This window comes from Aptenodytes forsteri, unplaced genomic scaffold, assembly GCF_000699145.1.
Source record: "Aptenodytes forsteri isolate BGI_AS27 unplaced genomic scaffold, ASM69914v1 Scaffold29, whole genome shotgun sequence".
Classification (NCBI taxonomy): Eukaryota; Metazoa; Chordata; class Aves; order Sphenisciformes; family Spheniscidae; genus Aptenodytes; species Aptenodytes forsteri.
The window spans coordinates 657665-677865 of record NW_008794520.1 but is presented as its reverse complement, the minus strand read 5'-3'; the positions used below and the strand labels follow the sequence as shown (position 1 = coordinate 677865).

The 20201-nt window shown below is 37.0% G+C and overlaps 1 protein-coding gene across 1 annotated transcript in view; it reads right to left on the bottom strand.

Annotated features, from left to right (window-relative positions):
- DPP10 (dipeptidyl peptidase like 10) overlaps positions 1 to 20201 on the bottom strand; it is a 259024-nt gene that overhangs the window by 80349 nt on the left and 158474 nt on the right. Inside the window, exons 5-6 of the mRNA XM_009290973.2 lie at positions 6145 to 6197; positions 5965 to 6046 (exon numbers count right to left, since the gene is read on the bottom strand). Of these exons, the coding sequence (XP_009289248.1) occupies positions 5965 to 6046; positions 6145 to 6197 (135 nt within the window). The remainder of the gene's footprint in view (positions 1 to 5964; positions 6047 to 6144; positions 6198 to 20201) is intronic.

The window sequence follows — 20201 nt, the reverse complement described above, 5'->3', positions numbered from 1 at the left end:
AAACAAAAAAGCTTTAGTAGCCTCCTTAATTTCTCATTGCCTTCAGAAAAACATGACTTCAGCATTTGCTAGAATTATGGAGCAACCATACAGGTTCCCTCTCTTCATAGAAACATCCTCAGCAAGACAAAGGATCTCCAAATATGCTTTGAAGTACAGAAGTTCTGTAAGGAACCCCTCATACATTTTAAATAAGAAATCATACCTGCGGTTAATGTCACATTAAAATGTTCTTGTTTATTTCTGGTTTTCAGAATAAATCCAAGCAGACATTTTCCTCTCAGTTTTACTGCCATTTGCCTCATTAGCATAATGATTAAAAGGAAAGATGAAATAAAGCCTTGACATTTCCATATGTGATTTTAAGTTACTCATATAAATATACAAGTCAAAAGAGCAAAAGACTTTGAAAATAAAAACAGCACATTTATATATTTATATTGGACTTACTTCATTACCATTAATTAAGCTTCTACTTGGCTCATGAACCCTGAGAGACCTTTTCTTCTTCATTTGCAAATGGAAATGTTTTTGCCAGGAGGGGGTACCCAAGTACCCACAGCATTAATTATGCAAAAATAAAACACATGGCAAATATTTTACAGAGAGATAAGTTACCAATTTTTATAGTAGTTGTACTTTGATCCTTGATAGAGCAAATAGTAAATGAAGCTTTCAGCAACGAATGGCTATTAAAGCATCTGTTGAGCAAGGTATGTGTCTAGCATAGTCCTGCTAATTTCTTATTTACTAAAATTAGTCTAGTACTTATTCTGGGTACTTGGCAAACTATATAACATCAAATAACTTCTGCTGCAGTACTTCTATTATCTAAAACAGTATTTGAAAGCCATAGAAAAAAGCTAAAATTTTGAAGAGAAGGCAATTGTAAGGAAATGTCATGTTAATACAGCAATTCAACAGTCTGATAGATATTTGCATTTTTGTGGGGCAATAGGTGTTGATGCAGGGGGAAGGCAAAATGAACCTCCAAACAAGACAACCAGGATAAAGGTGACTGATCACAAAGCAGAGGGGTAGAGAGTTCTGGTACATTTATTAATAACAATTAAAGCAGATTTTGCTCTGCTTTGTTTCTGGGTTTCTGTCTGTATGCTTGTTTTTAGGTACTTTTAAATAAGTACTTAAATAAATAATGTGAGGTCCTTTTTCACTGGAATTTTATTTTTCATTCTTTTTGTAAAAGCTTCAGCTTCTAGGCCCTGTTATCTGTGAGTACCCTGTTCCATTTTTTGGAACAAGATGGCAATTTTCTTGTTTTCTAACATTTACAATATTTTCTAAAAATTGGTAAGAGCATCCTGAATCCACAATTCAGCTACAGTCGACAAATTGTTTTTTGTGTATACAGAATAATACGTAATTCTACACAATGATGACCTAAATTACGTTAAAGCATAGTAAAAGCTCATCTTCACTTCTACCATTTGATAATGCTATGTTTTGTTGATGGCATCAAATTTTGACAAAGCAAGCCATCAAGCTTCTACAAAATGATCTTTTTAGCATTCTGGATAGCTTTACTATTTTCTTGATTTCTGCTTTGTTAAAATAGGCATTTATTTATGCATAGACATTCATACATAAGTCAATCGATCATTATTTATGCTGATCCATCCAAATATATAACTCAAGCTCCCTTCAAAAACACTTAATATATCAAAAGGAAAATGAGCTCAATGCAATAAATAACATAAAATACCTATTATAAATACAAAGGCATAGTGACTTACATGGATATATGTTCATAGAATAAAGTGAAAATAAAGTATTTCATATAAAATAAACAACGTTACCACCCAGGCAGAAGAAACTTTATGTAAAACTTTCAAGAAAAAGCTATGTAAAACTGAACAACTTCTAATCACGCTTCACTGGGAGCTACTTGAAGTAATCTATCCGATGACTAATCAGAAGAACTATCTGTATTGCAAGAAGCACTGCAGAGAAACACTACATCTTTCATAGAAAACTCTGCATGCACTGGAAACCAGAGGTCAGTTTTTATATTCAGGCTTCTACTGCGACACATCTCCACAGATAGATCCAAACTGAAAAGGCTGTCTCCCCTGTGTCACATACAAGCCAGGTCCAGCACAGAAACATGAAAACCTTTGCTACAAACTATTGGAGAAGATAAGGCCAAAGAAGAGAGAACATTGGGTAAAAATTGGGTATTTCAACACCAGAGGCCCTTCAAAACCCTCCAAAGCATTCTCCTCCTCAGTAAAGCCTTCCTACCAGGTGTGGGCTATCTCTTTCTCAGACACATGCAACGAGGTCTCTGATCAAGTAAACTGGAGGCAGAAAAATGTTGATGAAACCAATTAGGTATCTAGTTGTGCTGGTTTGTTTTCTCTGGAAATACTTAATGCTGCGGTAGTGGATTCTATAGAGGCAAGGTAAAGGGATAATCAACTGATCTCTTTCAAAATTTTAAACAAATATGAGCGAATATGAGAAATATTTAGCAAATACATAAACAGCTCCCTAACATACTAAGACACACAGAAATGGTATTTTAGATCTGGCGCAGTTCTAACACAGTTAAAAGACAGCAATTTAAAGAGTGTGACCTTGAAAACAGTTCTCAAAAATAACAGCTATGTGACCTTAAAATACATTAATTCATTAGATAAAAGTTTTGTCTCCCCAGCAGCAAACATTTTAAATTTCATCACCAAAATGTCATGACTCAAACAGCAGATGTTTTTCTGAGCTTTTCTCTTAATCTTTATAAAACCCTCTACTCTAGGTAAATAGCAAGAAACTGAAATAACTTGCAACCACTATGGTAGCTTCAAAATCATGGTATTACGGCCCAGTCATCTGCTATCTGATATAAACCTAACTCTGTTGTTCTTCACTAGCCACACGTGGCCTGCCATCCCATTAGACAGCCCCAGAAATTATTCATAATAGTAGACAACTCAGACTGATGCATGATTTTCACAAGGATGTAAAGTATTACTGTGTACTTGATTTCACTGCAGCCATATTCCCTCCTCTGTGCAATAAGCGCTTCCTGACTTCATACAAATTTTCCTGCTCAAACATTTCTTTTTTTTTTTTCTTCACCTTCTTATATTACCTATTTGAAACTCTTGCCTATTCCCTCTCATTTGAAGAACTCAAATTAAGATTCCTGTGTAGGCTATATTGTTACTTAGGTTGTCTGCAGAACTAAATATCGGAAACATCTTATTTTACACTATAGCCAATTTATTGAAAATAGTTGATCCAAGTCCATGTGTTATCCCACATCATTTGGATTTAATGCAGGACCTTCCAAATAGTTAAAGCGTAAAGTTCGGATCTTTGGCCCAGTCAGGCATACCTGTGCCTTTTGTTTCACATCTCATGCTAATTTTGCTGACCAGTCATGGCTAGAGTATTGCTATTCGTTTCTGCACTGCACCTCAAAGGGTGCTATTCCACTTAATTTTAGCGATCTACATATACTTTGTTTATGGAATGGCCACAGGTATGTCTCATGGGTCTCTGGTCTCTCTAGACGAAATTTGTGTATATAATTTGTTCTCCGCTTGTTCTTCAGTTGTAATGAAAGGCTCTTGGAGATTACTCACGTTAATACACTATGATAATTTTGTTTAGAGTACGTATTCCACTGCTTGTTTTATTTATTAAGAATTATTACTATTTCCATTATTAGCTGGAAAAGACAAATAAGTATTGTTTCAGAAAGGACTTTGGTAAACCTATCGTAGTCTATTTGGCAACATGGATCTGTGAGACTGCATCTTTCTTTGAACCCAGATATGTGCTATCGATAGTTACTGCTGACGGATTACCATGCTTTAGGTCTTTCCCTTTACGACTTCCTCTTTACCCAGTTTCACCACTGATTGCTTTCTGTACTATCTTTATTCAAATCTCACTGATAAAGTGTTTGTTCTAATGACAAATTTTACAGCTGAGAACCTTTACGGCAATGTGTCCCCAGCCACACATCTTTTCTCTGCTTAACCTATTCCGCTGGAATGATCTCTACTGTCCTGTTTCTGCTCGAGGCAGCTGCTCCTTTGGACAGTAGCAACCACCATTATTCACAACAGCCTTTATTCATTCACGGTCCTTCTACATTTCTGGCTTGCTGCTGAAGTGGGAGGGTAATGTGGCAAGGCACTTCTGTCACTTTAGAAACCTCCTTTACCACATAAACAGCTTCAAGAGGACATCCTTCTTATTGGCAATTCTTATGGAAATGACCTTCAGTATACTGTCATTGCAGGTTTACATCTATATGACAACACTTGGTAGCATTCAGAGTCACAGAAGATTTTGTGTTTTAATCAAAGTTATTATTTCCTAATTCTGCAGACCATATGGCACCATAAAGCCCACAGTAGAGCAGATATTTTTAAAGCATGACATTAACTTTACTAGGGACATTAACAAAGATGACTAATGTTATCCTCACTGAAGTATAAATTATGCTAACATTTTCAAATTTGGATGATTAAGGTTGTACCTAAAACGACCACCTATTTTTTTGCAGTTCTGGGACTTAATAGGAGTCCACCTGTGCCCGTATCTGAAAGTATTCATACATATTTCCAGAATGACAATCTAGGCAAAACTGATAAAGATAGCATTATTCTGATTTGTTATTTTTCTGAAGTTTATGATTGGGAACTCTGCCCCTGTTCTTAAGATACACCTCAGGAAAACAAAAAAATAATTTCTCAGTAATCACTGCATCTCATTTTAGTTGTACTTTAGATTACTAATCAGAGGTACAGCACAGACAAATCTTATGAACTGCAATTTAATTTAAAATATCTTTTAATTCTGCTCAGTTTTGCAAATGCATCAACTTTCTGCTCCAACCTACATAGGTTGACGCATTCCATAACACTGCCTGGTAAATAACCTACATATTTGTTACCATCAATCCTGTCACCATGCTCTCATTATTAACAAATTAATGTGCTTAATTATTAAAATATACCAAGCATGTTCCAATTGCTTTTTCCTTCCTGCCTCCACTTGCTTAATGCAATACATTCTAACCAGAAACGTTTTTTACATTCCCACCATCTTGATGAACGATATAAGCAATGGGATATGTTCTCTAGACATTCAACTTACAGCCTCTCTGCATGAACAAGTCAGACATGCAAAGAGGCTTCGGGATCATGCCTGCAGGCATTAAAGAGATTATTAGAACATTGTAACAAGGATTATCTGAATTTCGTAGTCAGAGAGTTGAAGCTTTTAGAAGTCTTTCTCTTGCCTTCAACTACCAACACAGGTCAGTTTAAAGTCACGGCTGTTCTAAAACCACAATTTTTTTCTTCTCATATTGAGATTGGTCATGATGATCATGGATGATTTATGCTCATAAAAAATTGCAAAACCTTTGGTAAAAAACAAGATATGAAACATAGCATTTCTGGGTTTATTATTATGAATTCAGTGCAGCACAACTGACCTTGGCAGTAATTTTCATACTGAAATGAAAACACCACTTTTCACTGAATCCATCACATCCACTTTTGTATGTTAAGCTTTTGCTTTTGCCCACAGTTTTCATTGATCTTGCACTTGAAAACTTCTCTTCTCCTTCAACTTTCCTTATCTCATAGTAGTAGCCATAAAGATGGTTATTCTGAAAATTACTTGAGTGCATATTTAGATGAAGATGTGATTCTTTCAATAATTGTACAACTAAAGATGTGATTCTTTCAACAATTGTACAATTTGCTTATTGGGATTAGACTGGAAAAACATGTTTACATGTTTTTAATATAACTAACTAACTAACTAAATAGAGCCCCTAAAAGCTATAACAGGACTATACTAGCACCATGCAGAAATACATAACAAAACTTATCTTAAGGCTTTTAATTTTTTTTTTACTTCAGTCTGCCTGGAGTAAATACATTATTAAACCATAGCATTTTTAATGACTGTGCTTACCAGTTGCTGTCCTTGGACGCCCCAGGCTGCATACTGTAAAACTGAATCCTCTACTTCTGGAGGGTTTAACTCCCAAACTTCCCTTGAAAAAACGTAAACATTTTTACTTGAACACACTGGCATCACCTTATGTATAGAACCACTGACAATGACATCATATTGAAAAACAATGTGACCTACCTTGTGTGTATGTTATAAATCACGTATGAAGCGGTGTAAGAATAATGAAAAACCTGTCACAAAAAAAGAAAGCATAAGAATTACAAAAACAAATACTGGATTAAATACAGACTACCATTATGATAGTCACAGTCTTTCAATCCCTGTAAACACCGACATCTATATTACTGAAAGAAAGATTTTACCGTATTAATTATAACCAATAGAGTTGAACCAGGGTTTGAATGCTGTATGAAGGACACACATACTCATCTATTAATTTAACCAGACACTTAACCTGTACAACAACTGCACAGAAAAGGTCCCAATCAGAAAAATCTGCGTTCCTGTTTAACAAAAGGATTTAAAAAACCGAAACAAAACCAAACAAAAAACCCCAAGAACATACATTAGGAAAATAAATCACTTTTTCCTGTATTTCTTCATCAAGTTATGGTAAAAATGATTGTACAGGCATCACAGATATTTTACTTGAAATGCAGACAGATACAGGGTCACATGATATTTTTCTGACCACCTGCTATGTACAGCCTGAAGGACCTTCTGGGCTACTGCTCACAGAACAGCATAGAAAAACTGAGAGCCCCCGTAAGCACTGTTTGGTATGGCTTTCCTTAACGTGTTTCAGTCTGATTTTGACCGCCTTTCTTTGAAATTCAGGGAAAGTTTGTTTTATCTGAGATTTTTTGTATGCAACATTTTGGGTAAAACAAAGAGCTATTTGTCAGTAAACCTTCCTAATTCATCAGGAAGTTAACCAGTGACTTCTGGTTTCAGAACCCCCAGGATTCTCTGGATGGGAGAGAAAAGCAAACCTAATGTACAGTCTTACGCTGCTGTCTTTGTTGAAAATTTTGTTGAAGTTGCCTGAAATCCACAGGATTGTCATTTAAGTGCAAAATATCAAGGCCTGATATATGTGGACCCAGAAGATCCATGGTGGGGAACAGCATGCTACAGCATATAATGTGATGTACCACCACAACGAAGGGGTAAAATCAAAGCAAACTATTACACATTTTCTCTAAAGTCAAACATTAGTTTCTATACATATAGATATAGTGAGTAACAGAAATTTTCCTGCCTTCCAGGCTCGGGTGATTGGTTTTAACCTAGCTCATTTCTTTACCTCTATGTCTCACATTATGAAAATAGCGTAACTCCATAGTATTAATTAGTTTTATTATGAATTTAAATTACTTCATGGTCTTGGAATATAAAATATATTTGTGACTAATTATTACTGTACTAAGAGAAACTCTTCTTTTAAATGTAAACTACTGTCAGAAAGAAACATAGGGTGACATCCACTAGGCTTACTGTAGCTTCACGTCTACAGAGTTACGGTATCTCTGCTTGGCACATGAAGGACTTATTTCTGGACAGTGTCAGGCTAGTTCCAGTTAGATGGAAAGAGATACAGCTGTAAAGCCGAAACCTTGATATAGAGATATGTGTTGGGAACTCTTTAGTTTACATTATCTGCACCAGGAGTCTTTCCATATGTCCTCCAAAGAGAAGAGACAAAGGAGGATCACACATGAACAGAGCCATCGGAATTTGCCTCTATCGCACACGAGAGGGGTTTCAGAGATTGTTATTTTGTCTGGAGGTCATTCAGTAACAACCATCTGAAACATCCTTCCACTGACTCCGTTTCCATTATTAGTTCCATGTCAACACACACCAAGAATTTAGCATGTCCTAAAACCTTGCTGGCTGACGCTGCAAGAAGCCGACAAAGGTCTGTAAAATTAGTAACTGTACTTTGTGCAACAGCTGAATTTCCCTTCTATAAAATCTCCCTTTTAGACAAGAATCACCTCCATTTTCCAAGTCTATGATGATTAACATCGAAAGTGTTGCTTCAGTGAGAAGAATCACACATATATTAATAAGTATGCCCCAAACTGTTCAGGGTTTTTTGTATTACAGCTTATGATAAAGTGGTTGGTCATGCAAGGTATCAGCCTCTTCTGGGAAGTTCTAAGTGTGACAGAAATAGAGACAAATTATAATAAAATTATGATTGCTGTAGGAGGTACAAAGACACCAAGAAGAATATTCTAAGTAATTTGATTGATTTTCTCTAAATAGCTATCATAAACATATCTATTACCATGTCTATATACTATATATAAATATACATCTAGTTATATATATAGTAGAAGTAGACTACTTGCTTACATACCATAATGTTTAAAGTTCAGTGGGGTTTCTGTGAAAAATTAACTTGGTAATAACACAATTGAGGGTCTATCGAGTTATTCTAGTACTGCTGGTAAGACAACGAGACAAACGGTTGGCTTCAAAGCTCCTGCTTTCTTTTATACCTCTTACATTGCTAGAGGTAAAGATAGCAGATCAAAGGGACAGAAACAGTTAAATCATGGTGGTTTCTGCACAGGGTATACTTTGCCAGAGGCTACCCACAGGGGCACTTCTCAGCAGCAGTTAAAGGGGACAGTCTCATACAGCCAGTTACAGGGAACGGAATGTGTCTCTCGCCCTTCCAGGAAAAGGGGAAAGTATATCACAGAAAATGTGTGGAGGGCTGATAAGTATTTAGAATAGAAATATTTAAAAAGTAAATTATTAGACAGAATATATTTCAACAAGAAATGCTAAACTAATAAGTCATTTTGACAGCTTTAACAGAAAATATGCTATAACAACAAGAAGAACACTTCATATTTCATGTGGAAACTCTCCTCTTGCCTTGTGGTAAAATTTCTATCTAAATGTTCATGTAGAAGTATTAATATCTTTGTGTTAAAAGTATTAATACCTTTGAAAGAGCTCCATAACCAGAAGAGACCAACATTACAATGAAGTCACTTTCAGACAGGATACTGACATTTTTCTCAAATTACTCATATTAGTTTTATTTCTTAATAGGAACACCATGAATAAATTACAGGTAGGAAGTTTCCTAATTCATCCTGCTTGCAATAGCCACATACTGAAACACCATCATTATTGAAATTAAACAAAAAAAAGAAGACGTGAAGAATCTTTTTTTTTTCAAGTCTGGCTTATATAGTAAGTGTCACATTCCTAGGAAGCTCTCGCAGTTTTGTATAAAGGCTTACCTGCGGAGATCTTTTTTAGGATCTCCACTATTTTGGTAAAGCTTTAGCTTGCACAGAGTCATGTCAGTGCCTGGGACCACAAGTCTCCTGATCCGTAATGTACCACATCTGGCATCACACAAGAGGAGCCCAGCTGAGGGCACCAAGCCTGAAGATAACCATAGGGAATATCAGGGACTCTCAAAATACCAGGATCAAACCTTCCACATTGCCACAAACCATGTCCGCTCTGGAAGAGACATATGTAGGCTTGGGGGATTCTGCCCTGCAACTCTTGTTTTGTGGGATGTGCACTAATCAGAAAAAAATCTGGTAATTTATGATGGAGTTTGCAAAGATACAGACTGAGAGGTCACACAGGTAAAGCTCAGGCTGCATTGTCCCCTCTCACAGTGTATTAACAGTGAAGGCTGGTCGTCGTCTTCACCATTCAAATCCAAAGTGCTATCATTTCTATTCCAAAATGTGTTCAAACATTTCTTGTACTCCATGCCTTCTAAGTGGGGTGGTATCAAAAGACTAAACTAAGGCTAATATTTAAACATGGACAGTAAATTACTCCAGCTGACAAAAAAATGACATACTTAAGTAGTGTGAAACTGAGAAAAAGGGAGAAAGGTTGTAGTGAAGACAGACTCATCTTCTAGGTACAAAAAGGAGAATCAATTAATGAATATAGACACAGGGAAGGTCTCTAAGAAGTGAAGCAACGTAGGAGAGCAAAGCCTTTTAATATATTAAATGCATTACAGTAATTTCTGCACTGTCCTATCAGAGGAGGAAATTGAATAAAGGAAAATGGCCTTGTATAATTTAATAATGTAACTATGCATGTTAAGGTGGGACACTGTGAGGAGCCTTACCTCCACGAGTAATACCCTAGCATGTATGCTTGCTAGGGTTCAGGCCTTTCTGACAAGGAAATAACTTGCCTGTTTGTGTTGTGATAAGCTGGAAAATGTTCCCCACGATGTTCATTTAAGAACTGTGAAAATGGCTTTTTAGATCAGAAAGACAGCATACCTCCCCCTCAATATAAATGATTTAATTTTTGTTTTGTCACAGAATGCAGTAGGTAACTACTGTTGCATACCATATATTTCTTCTGAATTCAGTCTTTCATTAATTTATAAACTGAAGACAAGCTTTTATGTGATGCTGCTGAACGTTGAAAAAGTTAGCTGCATTTGTGTGTGAAAAAAATAAAATTACAGAACTATATTACAAAGGACCTAAAAGAAAAAGGTGAAAAAAGTACTTCAAGACAAATTGCTCCAGTCAAAACTTACTGAAATAAGAATCTATTATTCAGCTAACAGCCAACAATAAAAAAACCCCACACTTATCAATCACGATCTGAACTTTTAGATGACATATTGTTCTGGGGTTTGTGTGTCCTTTATTTTCTACCTTTCAAGGAATGTCTTTGTCTTTCTAAGGTTTCTAAAAATGAAATACTGTCATGGCACTCAATGCATAGCCCAGCAAGATGCAGGAAAACAATGTGCAATACACACTTAGCCAAATACCCTCCACTAATTCTGTAATACACCCCAGGAAACATTCAGTTTGCTGTCCTTGGGTAATTTGGAAAACATCCCTCAGCAGAATACTGTTTATGCTAAAAAGCTGCCAAGAAAACCTCACTAGCAGTATTTCTACAGGATGATGAGGGCCCTCAGCTCCAGGGAAATGGAGAAGAGCTGATGACATTAGAACCTTGCAGCACTATAATCGCAAAATGCTCAGGCATGCCAAACACCTTGATGCATCCTTTATCCATTTCCTATATTATAAAGCCATTATATTCTTTCACGTTATTTATTTAGAGCAATAACAATGCCTCCTTGCTAGCACAGCTTTTTGCAAGGTAGTGAACAGACTGTCCTATATTTTCCTTTTTACCCGTGCAGACACCCATAGTCTGAACTTGTCTCTGTGGTTCTCAGTGCTGCTAGTCAACGTAAATTCTCCTTTCAGGTTCAAATAAGACTTCTCACAGGGCATAATAGCACTCAGTCTGAGCAAGAACGATAAAAAGTGACAGTATATGAAATACACTGAAAATTTTAGCATCTGCAGTAATATTTTCAGTTATCTCAAAGTTTACCAGCCAAATGGGGTATATATCTCTCACACAATATTCCTATGGTAGGTATCTATTTATTTGTATTGTACCTAATAAATAACAAAGAGACTATTTAAAAGCCATGCCCTTCCCATTAATTAAAAAAAAATGCAGTGGAGTATCATTAAATAACTGAAATTGCAGAATATGCCATCATGCCCATCCCACTTGTCTCAAAACACATACATTGACTTGGAAAGAGAGGCAGTTTCTCACATAAGGTTCAAAACCATACAGATCTCTATGATTCATCAGTGAGGTATCAGATCTTTTATGGGTTAATTTACACTTCTGATCACATGGAAAACAAAATCTAGTCTTTTAAGAGACTACTAGTCTGAATGAAAAATGATTACATTATTATTCTAAGAATTAAAGGAATTAATCAGAATTAAAACCAGAATGATCAACTTTAGCTGTGGGAAGTGTTAACTGCTGCAATATATGGATGCCTCCCAAACAGTATTATTCATAAAAAGAGAGACCAAGAAATTCCTTTTATTGCTTCACAGGCACAAGTCAGTTATTAGGCAGTCAAAGCTAAGAGAGTCCAACCTGGAAAAGGTTTTGTGTGCCTGAAAGCTTTTCTATTTTTTCCAGCTACATCAGTTGGTCTAAAAAAAGATATTGCCTCTTCCCACAAATCTTGTCTCATTTCTCTCTCCAGGCCATCACATCTATAACAACAATGTTAATGAGAAACAAACATTCCCGAGCCCATCTGAAAAAAAGGACTACCTAAAACAAAAAATGATCCTTCCTAATTAATAACCTGTGTTACAATATATTTCACAAAATGCATGTGAATCAAGAAGTCAAGGGAGAGGACACACTGAAGCAGGGAAATAAATAGGAATACATCTTGCCAAGGACACTCACTTTTTCATTCACCCATGGCCCTTCTCACTTTTCAAGACCTTTTGTAATACATTAGTGAAATGGTTCGGCATGTTTTCAAACTGCTTCGGTGGGTGCCAGACACAGGAACTACTGGCTGTTGTACACAGCCTGAAGAACAGCAACAGGAGTAGGATTTTGCCTTTATCCTTTTTTCTACAATTGAATTAAGCATTTGAAGAATTACTGAAATATCTACTTATGCTCAAAACTGAACCAAAAGACTGCCATGGTAAAGCGATTACAAGGCCAAGATAAAAGTTAACCAATCATTCATCCGTCATTGATGCAAGGAAGTACAGCCACCCAATGACACATGGAACCTCATTCACATATCCAAGATCAAACCTTCAATAAACCTTCACTAAAGACTCAAAAATTCAATTTAGACAAAGAAATGCAAACATATATTGCTTCCTCTTTTGCTTTTGGGATAAAAGTGTCTTGGAAGAAAAATGGAGCCTGCAGAACATGCCATGAACTACAAATAATAAGCAAGTACCAGACACAAGAGTGGAGAGAATATGAGGGGAACATAATGAAATATAGATGCACAAGATGGTTACTGAGACCTTTTGAAGGGATTACTGAAATTAATACACTATGCTTGTGACAGTCACATCAATAGCAAGTGACAAAGCAGCCAATATGAAACTCTGTTGACTACTTTGGGTAAGTCTATCCCACAGATGCACACAACCCATCGAACTCCACATGATTTAACCCCAGTTAACTGGGAGTGCAGCGTAGTGCAACGCTGAGCTAGTTGTGCACGAGCTCGTGATACAGGGCTTTGGCACGGCTTCTCAAGCATGACGCTGCATTGATCCAGCCACAGCATTTTCAGACCACAATTAGTATCTACACACGGTGCGGCAACATACAAATTAAGACTAAAAGGAGGCTGGATGGCTCTATAACATATTCTGTTGTATGGTAGAGATCTGACTTTTGTTACTTAATTTTCAGCTAGCATGAAATAAGCCAGCCAAAACAAATAATTGTAATATGTATTTTCAGTAAGTTGAGTTACTATATATTCAAATTCACTCTCTATACAAGATCACAGCCTATACAAATTATATATAGACTTTGTATAATTTTGTATATTAGCTATATAAAGTCTATATATATTAGCTATATAAATTATGCAAATTATTATCTAAATGATTTCTCCTCTAGCTAGTAATATTTTACTCTCAGTTTTGCTCAGTATACATTGGTGTAATTCAGATTTCCAGCAATGAAAATAAGAAAAGACTGAGCAGGTGATTAATGTAATATACAAACTCTTTATTCTACTACACATTTGGAGAACACCAAATTATTTGTGGTCAGATGTCATCCTTTGTGGTAGTCGGCTGAAAGCAAATGAGTTACAGTGGGAAGGCATAAGTCTTTGCCTTATGGCATCAGGATTCCAAGCAGCAACTTCTTGTTCTCCAAAAAAATGGATCAACATTCATATAACAATCTTCTATTCCTTATTTCTTTTTATGAGCTTTAAGACATGTGACTTTGCTAGGACTGCAGTGCAAAGAGAATGGAATCAGTATCTGACATGTGCTGAACCAGAACTTTCACAAAACAATGAAAATGATATATTCTTTTCTTTCCTTTGAATCATAAGATGTATGACACCCCTGTTAGTAAAACCTGTGGTGGAGTTAATACGCTGAAATTAGCAGCAGCATGGCTACTGCCAAAGGCAGAGTACAGCTGCTGGATGAATCCTCCATCCATTTTGTAATTTATGTGCTAAATAAATTAATAATGTTAATGTTATCAATAACATTATTAGATGAAATCCACCTCCCTTTAAAACTCCATTATCATTCACTTCAGCTGTTCCCCATTTGCCTGTCCAGTGTGACTCCATGTGTTCTCCAGCATAGGAGCTGCTTCTGAAGAGGATAAAACAACTAAATATGGCATGGTCATGTTTGGGTTTTCATGTAATTGGCTGCTTGAGTGCATAAAAAGTGAAGAGAGCTCTGCAGCATCAACTTCCGAGCCACAGACACATGAATAACACTTATACTACAAATAAAGAGTTTGAATAAAACACGCACTATATCAATAAGGGACTGACTCTGCATATTTATGAAAATAATTTTGTTTAAAGATTGGAACTCTGTTGATTTCATGCCATGGCAACAAATACAGTGAAACCTCAGACTGTGTATTGATACCAAAGCTCAACTCACTCAGGGATATACTCCACAAATGGTTCACACCGTGCTTCAGTAAAGTGGTACCTTTTGTTCTTGGGAGGTGTAGTGTTTGGCTGTTACTTGCCTGATCCCAGCAAGAATTTTATCACGAGTTAATGACCGATTTCATATGGATTACATCTGGGGTAGAGCGAGGCACAGAATTTAACTCCTTCATGAATTGTGGATCTGCAGCACAATCCAGTAAATCTTTTCAGCTTACCTTAATTTTAAACTGCTGTTAACGATACATTAATTCATAGTTCATACAGCTAGAAAGGACTGCCACGATCATTGTGCCTGACCTCCTACATCTGAAACAAAGTTTACGGCACTTCTCATTTTAAATAGTATCATATACAAACAGAGATTCCCAATGTGTTCTTCAATGGGTTTCAGAGCAAACCCTGAGAAACAAACAACCAAAGAGTCTATAATAATGAGATGATGAATTTCCACACACCTTTGAATCCTATTGTTTCTACCCAATTCTGGAAGCAAAAAACTAGAGGTAAATTTTGCCAATATTGGTGTCTAAATCTCTCTACTTTTTTGCATAATTTTTGGCCTTTATAGGTGGACTATCTTGTTTATGAAAGCTCTGTATCTAATTGCAAAGAGTTAATCTAAGATAGCTTGATGCATTTGCAGCACTGAAGTTAAATGACAAGGTTATAACTTTGCAAAGCATCATATTTACTTGTTTCAATCAACATCAGTTACTTGTCATGACTGATAAGAACCACTGCATATCATTGGTAATAATTTATGGTTAGCATTCATACTTTGGGGTATGAAATATTGCCAGCCATAACAACTATATGCTGCCAAACCAAAATAAATATAAAAGCGAGACATTTCTAGACATGTAATTTATCTGTAAGAAAAAAGGCTGTCAAGGAAGCCTAAACAAAAAAGCACCTCTAGAAAATCTGCTAAAGCTTCAACTGTCCAACATATAATTTTTCAATAAGATTAATTATCTCAAGAAAAAGACATGAACTGCAGAATGTTAATTAACTCACAGTTAGTCAGTTCATCTAACCAACAGTAATGTGATACAAACCACAGTTCAGAGTAACTGCAGAAACTTCTTTTTCTTCTTCTACATCACGAGCTGAGATAGACCACCCTATATTTGGATATGCAACTCAATCATTTTTGCATATATAATAACTTCAGATGAGTGAATTATTCAAAAAAGAATGTTCTGCATTGCTACTTCTGAAAGCCTCCTATATCACTGTCATTTGAAATTCTATTAGTTACACTATCACGTAAAATATGTTTCTTGAGTCGTATGAGATGCTCCTTCTGAAAGCCTCCTATATCACTGTCATTTGAAATTCTATTAGTTACACTATCACGTAAAATATGTTTCTTGAGTCTTGTATGAGATGAATTTTGAGAAAAATTTATATGAATTTTTTCTGGCTTATTCACCTTCAGCATTAAAAAACAGGTATGACTTCACTGAAATCATTGTTACATGACGGCGATGCTGGTAAGTCTCAAGCCTCAAGCATAACATGCAATTTTTTATGTTGATACACGTGTACATGCACATCATTCTCAAGTGTATGCTCACACTTGTATTCAGTATGATTAAAATTTTGACTTTACGAGTATTTCAGGATTTATAGAAACTTGTCTTTTCCTGAACTGATTTGCAAGCAGCTTCAAAATGTGCATGTGTATTTTGATCTGGACTAGCGTAAGGGGAAACGGAAGATACCAATTCTGACAACACAACCAGAACTTTATCTCCATAGAAATATGAGGCTGGTGAGGGTGCTTGCTTCTGGTTATTGCAGCTGAGGATACTAAATCTGCCTTAGAAAAATACATATTTAAGTACTTTAATACTGCCTGATACTTTAACAGTCTGATCTTTTTACAGGGTCCTTCCAGTATAACCTGAACCCCGTACGAGAGACATCCTTTATGGGAAGCTTGGATTGAGTATCTCCACACATATTGAAAACTCTTAATTGAAACAAAAATGTGTTTTAAATCACTGACTCCTGAAGGCAGAGCTGCATCAAGTCTCCTTAGAGTGTTTTGTGATGGTTTAATTTCGCTTGCTCTTTGGGATACTGTAGAAGAAAGAATCAAGCCAAGACTTGGTTTTCTTCTCAGTTTTTCCAAGGTAATATATTCCTCACATATTGTATTTATTCAAACAGATTGCTAAAGACAGAATTGGCAAACGCAGAAAAAATACCACCTTGTTTTGAAGAGACAGACTTCTACATGTAGTGATATTCACAAAAATGTGCATAAGCTGATTCAAGCGAAACATTGCGTGCAAAGAAATGGGTAAAAAAAGTTGTTGAGAAAATATTCTCTAAAATGACATTCCATATAAAATAAAATGTCCAGGTTCTGAGTACAAAATTGAACTGAAGATGCCCTGAAATGATGAGGATACAAAAGAAAACCAAGGCATACAATGGGACAATTTTGAAGTAAAGACTACAGTCTTAATATCTCTTTTTCTTCTCCAGACAATCTGACTCACTCCAGCAGCATAAAGAAAGCAGATACCGGATGCTCCTCTGCTGTTTGCTTACAAATGATATGAGGAGATGAAAAGACCCTGTGGAGCTGGAGAAAGGACAAGCAATGAGATAAATGTCCTGTGGGTCTGAAGAGATGCAAAGGGAAAATGGAAAACTGGGCTGGGGGAAGCAGATGGGTAAACCAGCAAGCATGCAAGATGGAAGAAGGAAGACAAAAAGATAGGGCTAAAAATATCAGGATAGGAAAAAAGAGATATAATAAAAAGACAGAAGAAGTTCAGAACAAAACAGAACTGAGTCCTTTAAAGGGCTGAAAATGAAAAGAATCGGATCAAAAGAGAACAGGCAGCAGGGAGGGAAAGCAGTAAGCAGATCTGCAGTGTGTGGGCACGGTGGCTGGAAAACAGGCTCTTGGGACTGATGAAGGAAATCTATGCAAAGCAGACTGGCATTTAGAGCCTTCCTCTTTTGGACGATGAAAGACGTGGGTGAGAAAGGCAAACGCTTTTCTCAGGAATCTGACAGTTCAGTACTTGAGTACATGAACTGCTCTGATAAGACTTCACCTGGAGTACTGTGTCCAGCTCTGGAGCCCTCAGCATAAGACAGACACAGACTTGTTGGAGCGGGTCCAGAAGAAGGTCATGAAAATGATCAGGGGGATGAAGAAAGGCTATGAAGAGTTGGGGCTGTTCAGCCTAGAGAAGAGAAGGCTTCAGGGAGACCTTCTTGCAGCCTATCAGTACTTAAAGGGGGCTTGCTAAAAAAGATAGCGGCAAACTCTTTAGTAGGGCCTGTTGCGACAGGACAAGGGGGAATGGCTTTAAACTAAAGGGGGGTAGATTTAGACGAGATAGAAGGAAGAAATTTTGGACGCTGAGGGTGGTGAAACACTGGCCCAGGTTGCCCAGAGAGGTGGTGGATGCCCCATCCCTGGAAACCTTCAAGGTCAGGTTGGACGGGGCTCTGAGCCACCTGATCTAGTTGAAGATGTCCCTGCCCACGGCAGGGGGGTTGGACTAGATGACCTTTAGAGGTCTCTTCCAACCCAAACTATTCTATGATTTATGATTCTATAGCTTCCTGCTTTTCAGTACCTTGCTAAGCATCACCACTAATTGCTTAGCATGGATATGCCACATGGAAAAGCAGGAATGCAGTGGGTGTTTCACATGTGGTAAGTCATCTTCTCTTCTCTGGGAGTTTCCCAGAGTGATACCAAGATACCTTTAATGGTATCTCTTGGTGCTAGACTCTCCAGGGAATTTTTTGTATGCTACTGTTTTGTTTTTTTCCCAATAGTATTCAATTCCTTATTTAGTCTTTTATAGAGTTTTTGTGAGAAAATGACTGTTTGTCTGTCTTGACTGAGTATTTATCTGTCTTGACTTCGAGTATTTATCTGCCTGTAGGTTAAGCTGTGAACAGGTTTCCCAACTACTTTTGAAATCCATGTTGTTAAACGCTCTTGTACTGCAATCAAACCTTTATGACTCAGGCAGCCAATATGGCCAGGACTCCATCCCTCCAAACCATTCTCCAGAAATCCTGTTTAAACTCTTCAAATGATTTAAATACTGCAATTTAGATTTCTCCCCTTCTTACATCAGTTCTGCACTGGAGTGTGAACTCCAGTATCTTCAATAAACTATACCTATGTTAAGACAGCATGAAAAGAAAATCTTGTCCATAGGAGTAAGTTCCACAAGCATCATTATGGCTAAGTTTCATCTTTAGTTTTAAGCTTCCTTTTTGGTCATGCCCTATTCATCTCCCTTATCTCTATGATTTCTTTGGTGCTGCTGGTCCTGCTAGCTGGCTTATATTGTTCCTCTTCTATTCCACTACCTTGTTACAAAACTGAGCAAAGTATCACCTCTATATGCAGTTTCCAACAATTGAGCTCACAGCTAGTTATCTACTCCGGCACTTCCCATTAGCAAGCCATGATGCTGCTTGTAGTCAACTAGGCCTACCTTCACTAATTTTCTCTCATTGTACCATATTTCTGTATTAGTCTCTGTTGTGGCCGTTTTATGATATTATAGTTCCTTTGACGGGGGTAACATGAAGTAGACTCTTGTAGCAAATAAAAGACCTCTTCATGATGAAGCTATTAAAAGGTCATGATAAGAGAGCTATTCATTTAGTACAAGGGACTACTTCACAGTGATCTCAAAGAAGCTGTAACAAAGTGATGAATACCTCACACCAAACTCGGCTCTCCAGGAAACATCTAATCTGGTGCTATATTTGCAGACAATAAATAGAATTAAAAAGGTTAAATTTGTGCAGGTGGTTGACTGCCTTCACTGAAACATTAATTTATTGGCTAAGACCCCAGGCTAACAACCTTTCATGCTCAAATACCCAAAAAGACTTGTCCTTACTTAAAAAGAACACAAAAATTGGATAAAGGGGCACATCTTAATATTCCTCTAAAAAGTGGACCCAACCATTTGATCTGTCAGGTTTGTCACACTATCAGTGTTCCTCAGAGCATGAGACCGAAGGCTGGTTTAAAGCATGATGTGCAACAAAGACAACTTTGCAAAGATGTGCTTAAAACATTTCTCTGGGACAGTTACATAAAGGTCTAGTCTTTGCCATCTACTTCAAGGTGTTTCAACTCTGTCTGTGAATGTATTTTAAAAGATCTTTCATTCTATCTGTTCCAAAGTAACTGCTAACTCTCGTTTTGCAGGAATTCACTTATTCAACACTCCTCCTTTCAACACTGTTGAGAGATGCAAATGCCAGCAGATTTATCTGCTTTCCTGACTGACCTGTTGGCCTAGTCAGAGAAGAGACAGTCAGCCAATTTTTCTTTGATCAAGGAGCCAGGAATGCAGCCACTACCCCTTCTGAGAAAGATGGGATGGGTTCCTCATGCATAATGTGGACGGGAGATACCCCTGCCACACAACAAGCTACAAGAAGAGAATTGTAAGACAGGACGGTTAAAACGTTTGAAAAACACACAGACCTTTTTGTCTTTGGGCATTTGCTCTGAAACAAAACTTTCCATTACAGGATTATGTATTACTTCTTAAAAGCCAAAGTAGTGCCAACCATCCCCATTTATATCCACTTGCAAGGTGGATTCAATTATGCTGTTGCAGTGGTGCTTCTAGCGAAAGGAAGCTCTGCCTTAGCATTTTTTAAGCAATGACCGGGGTCAGGCTGACCCTTTTCCTTCAGGCTA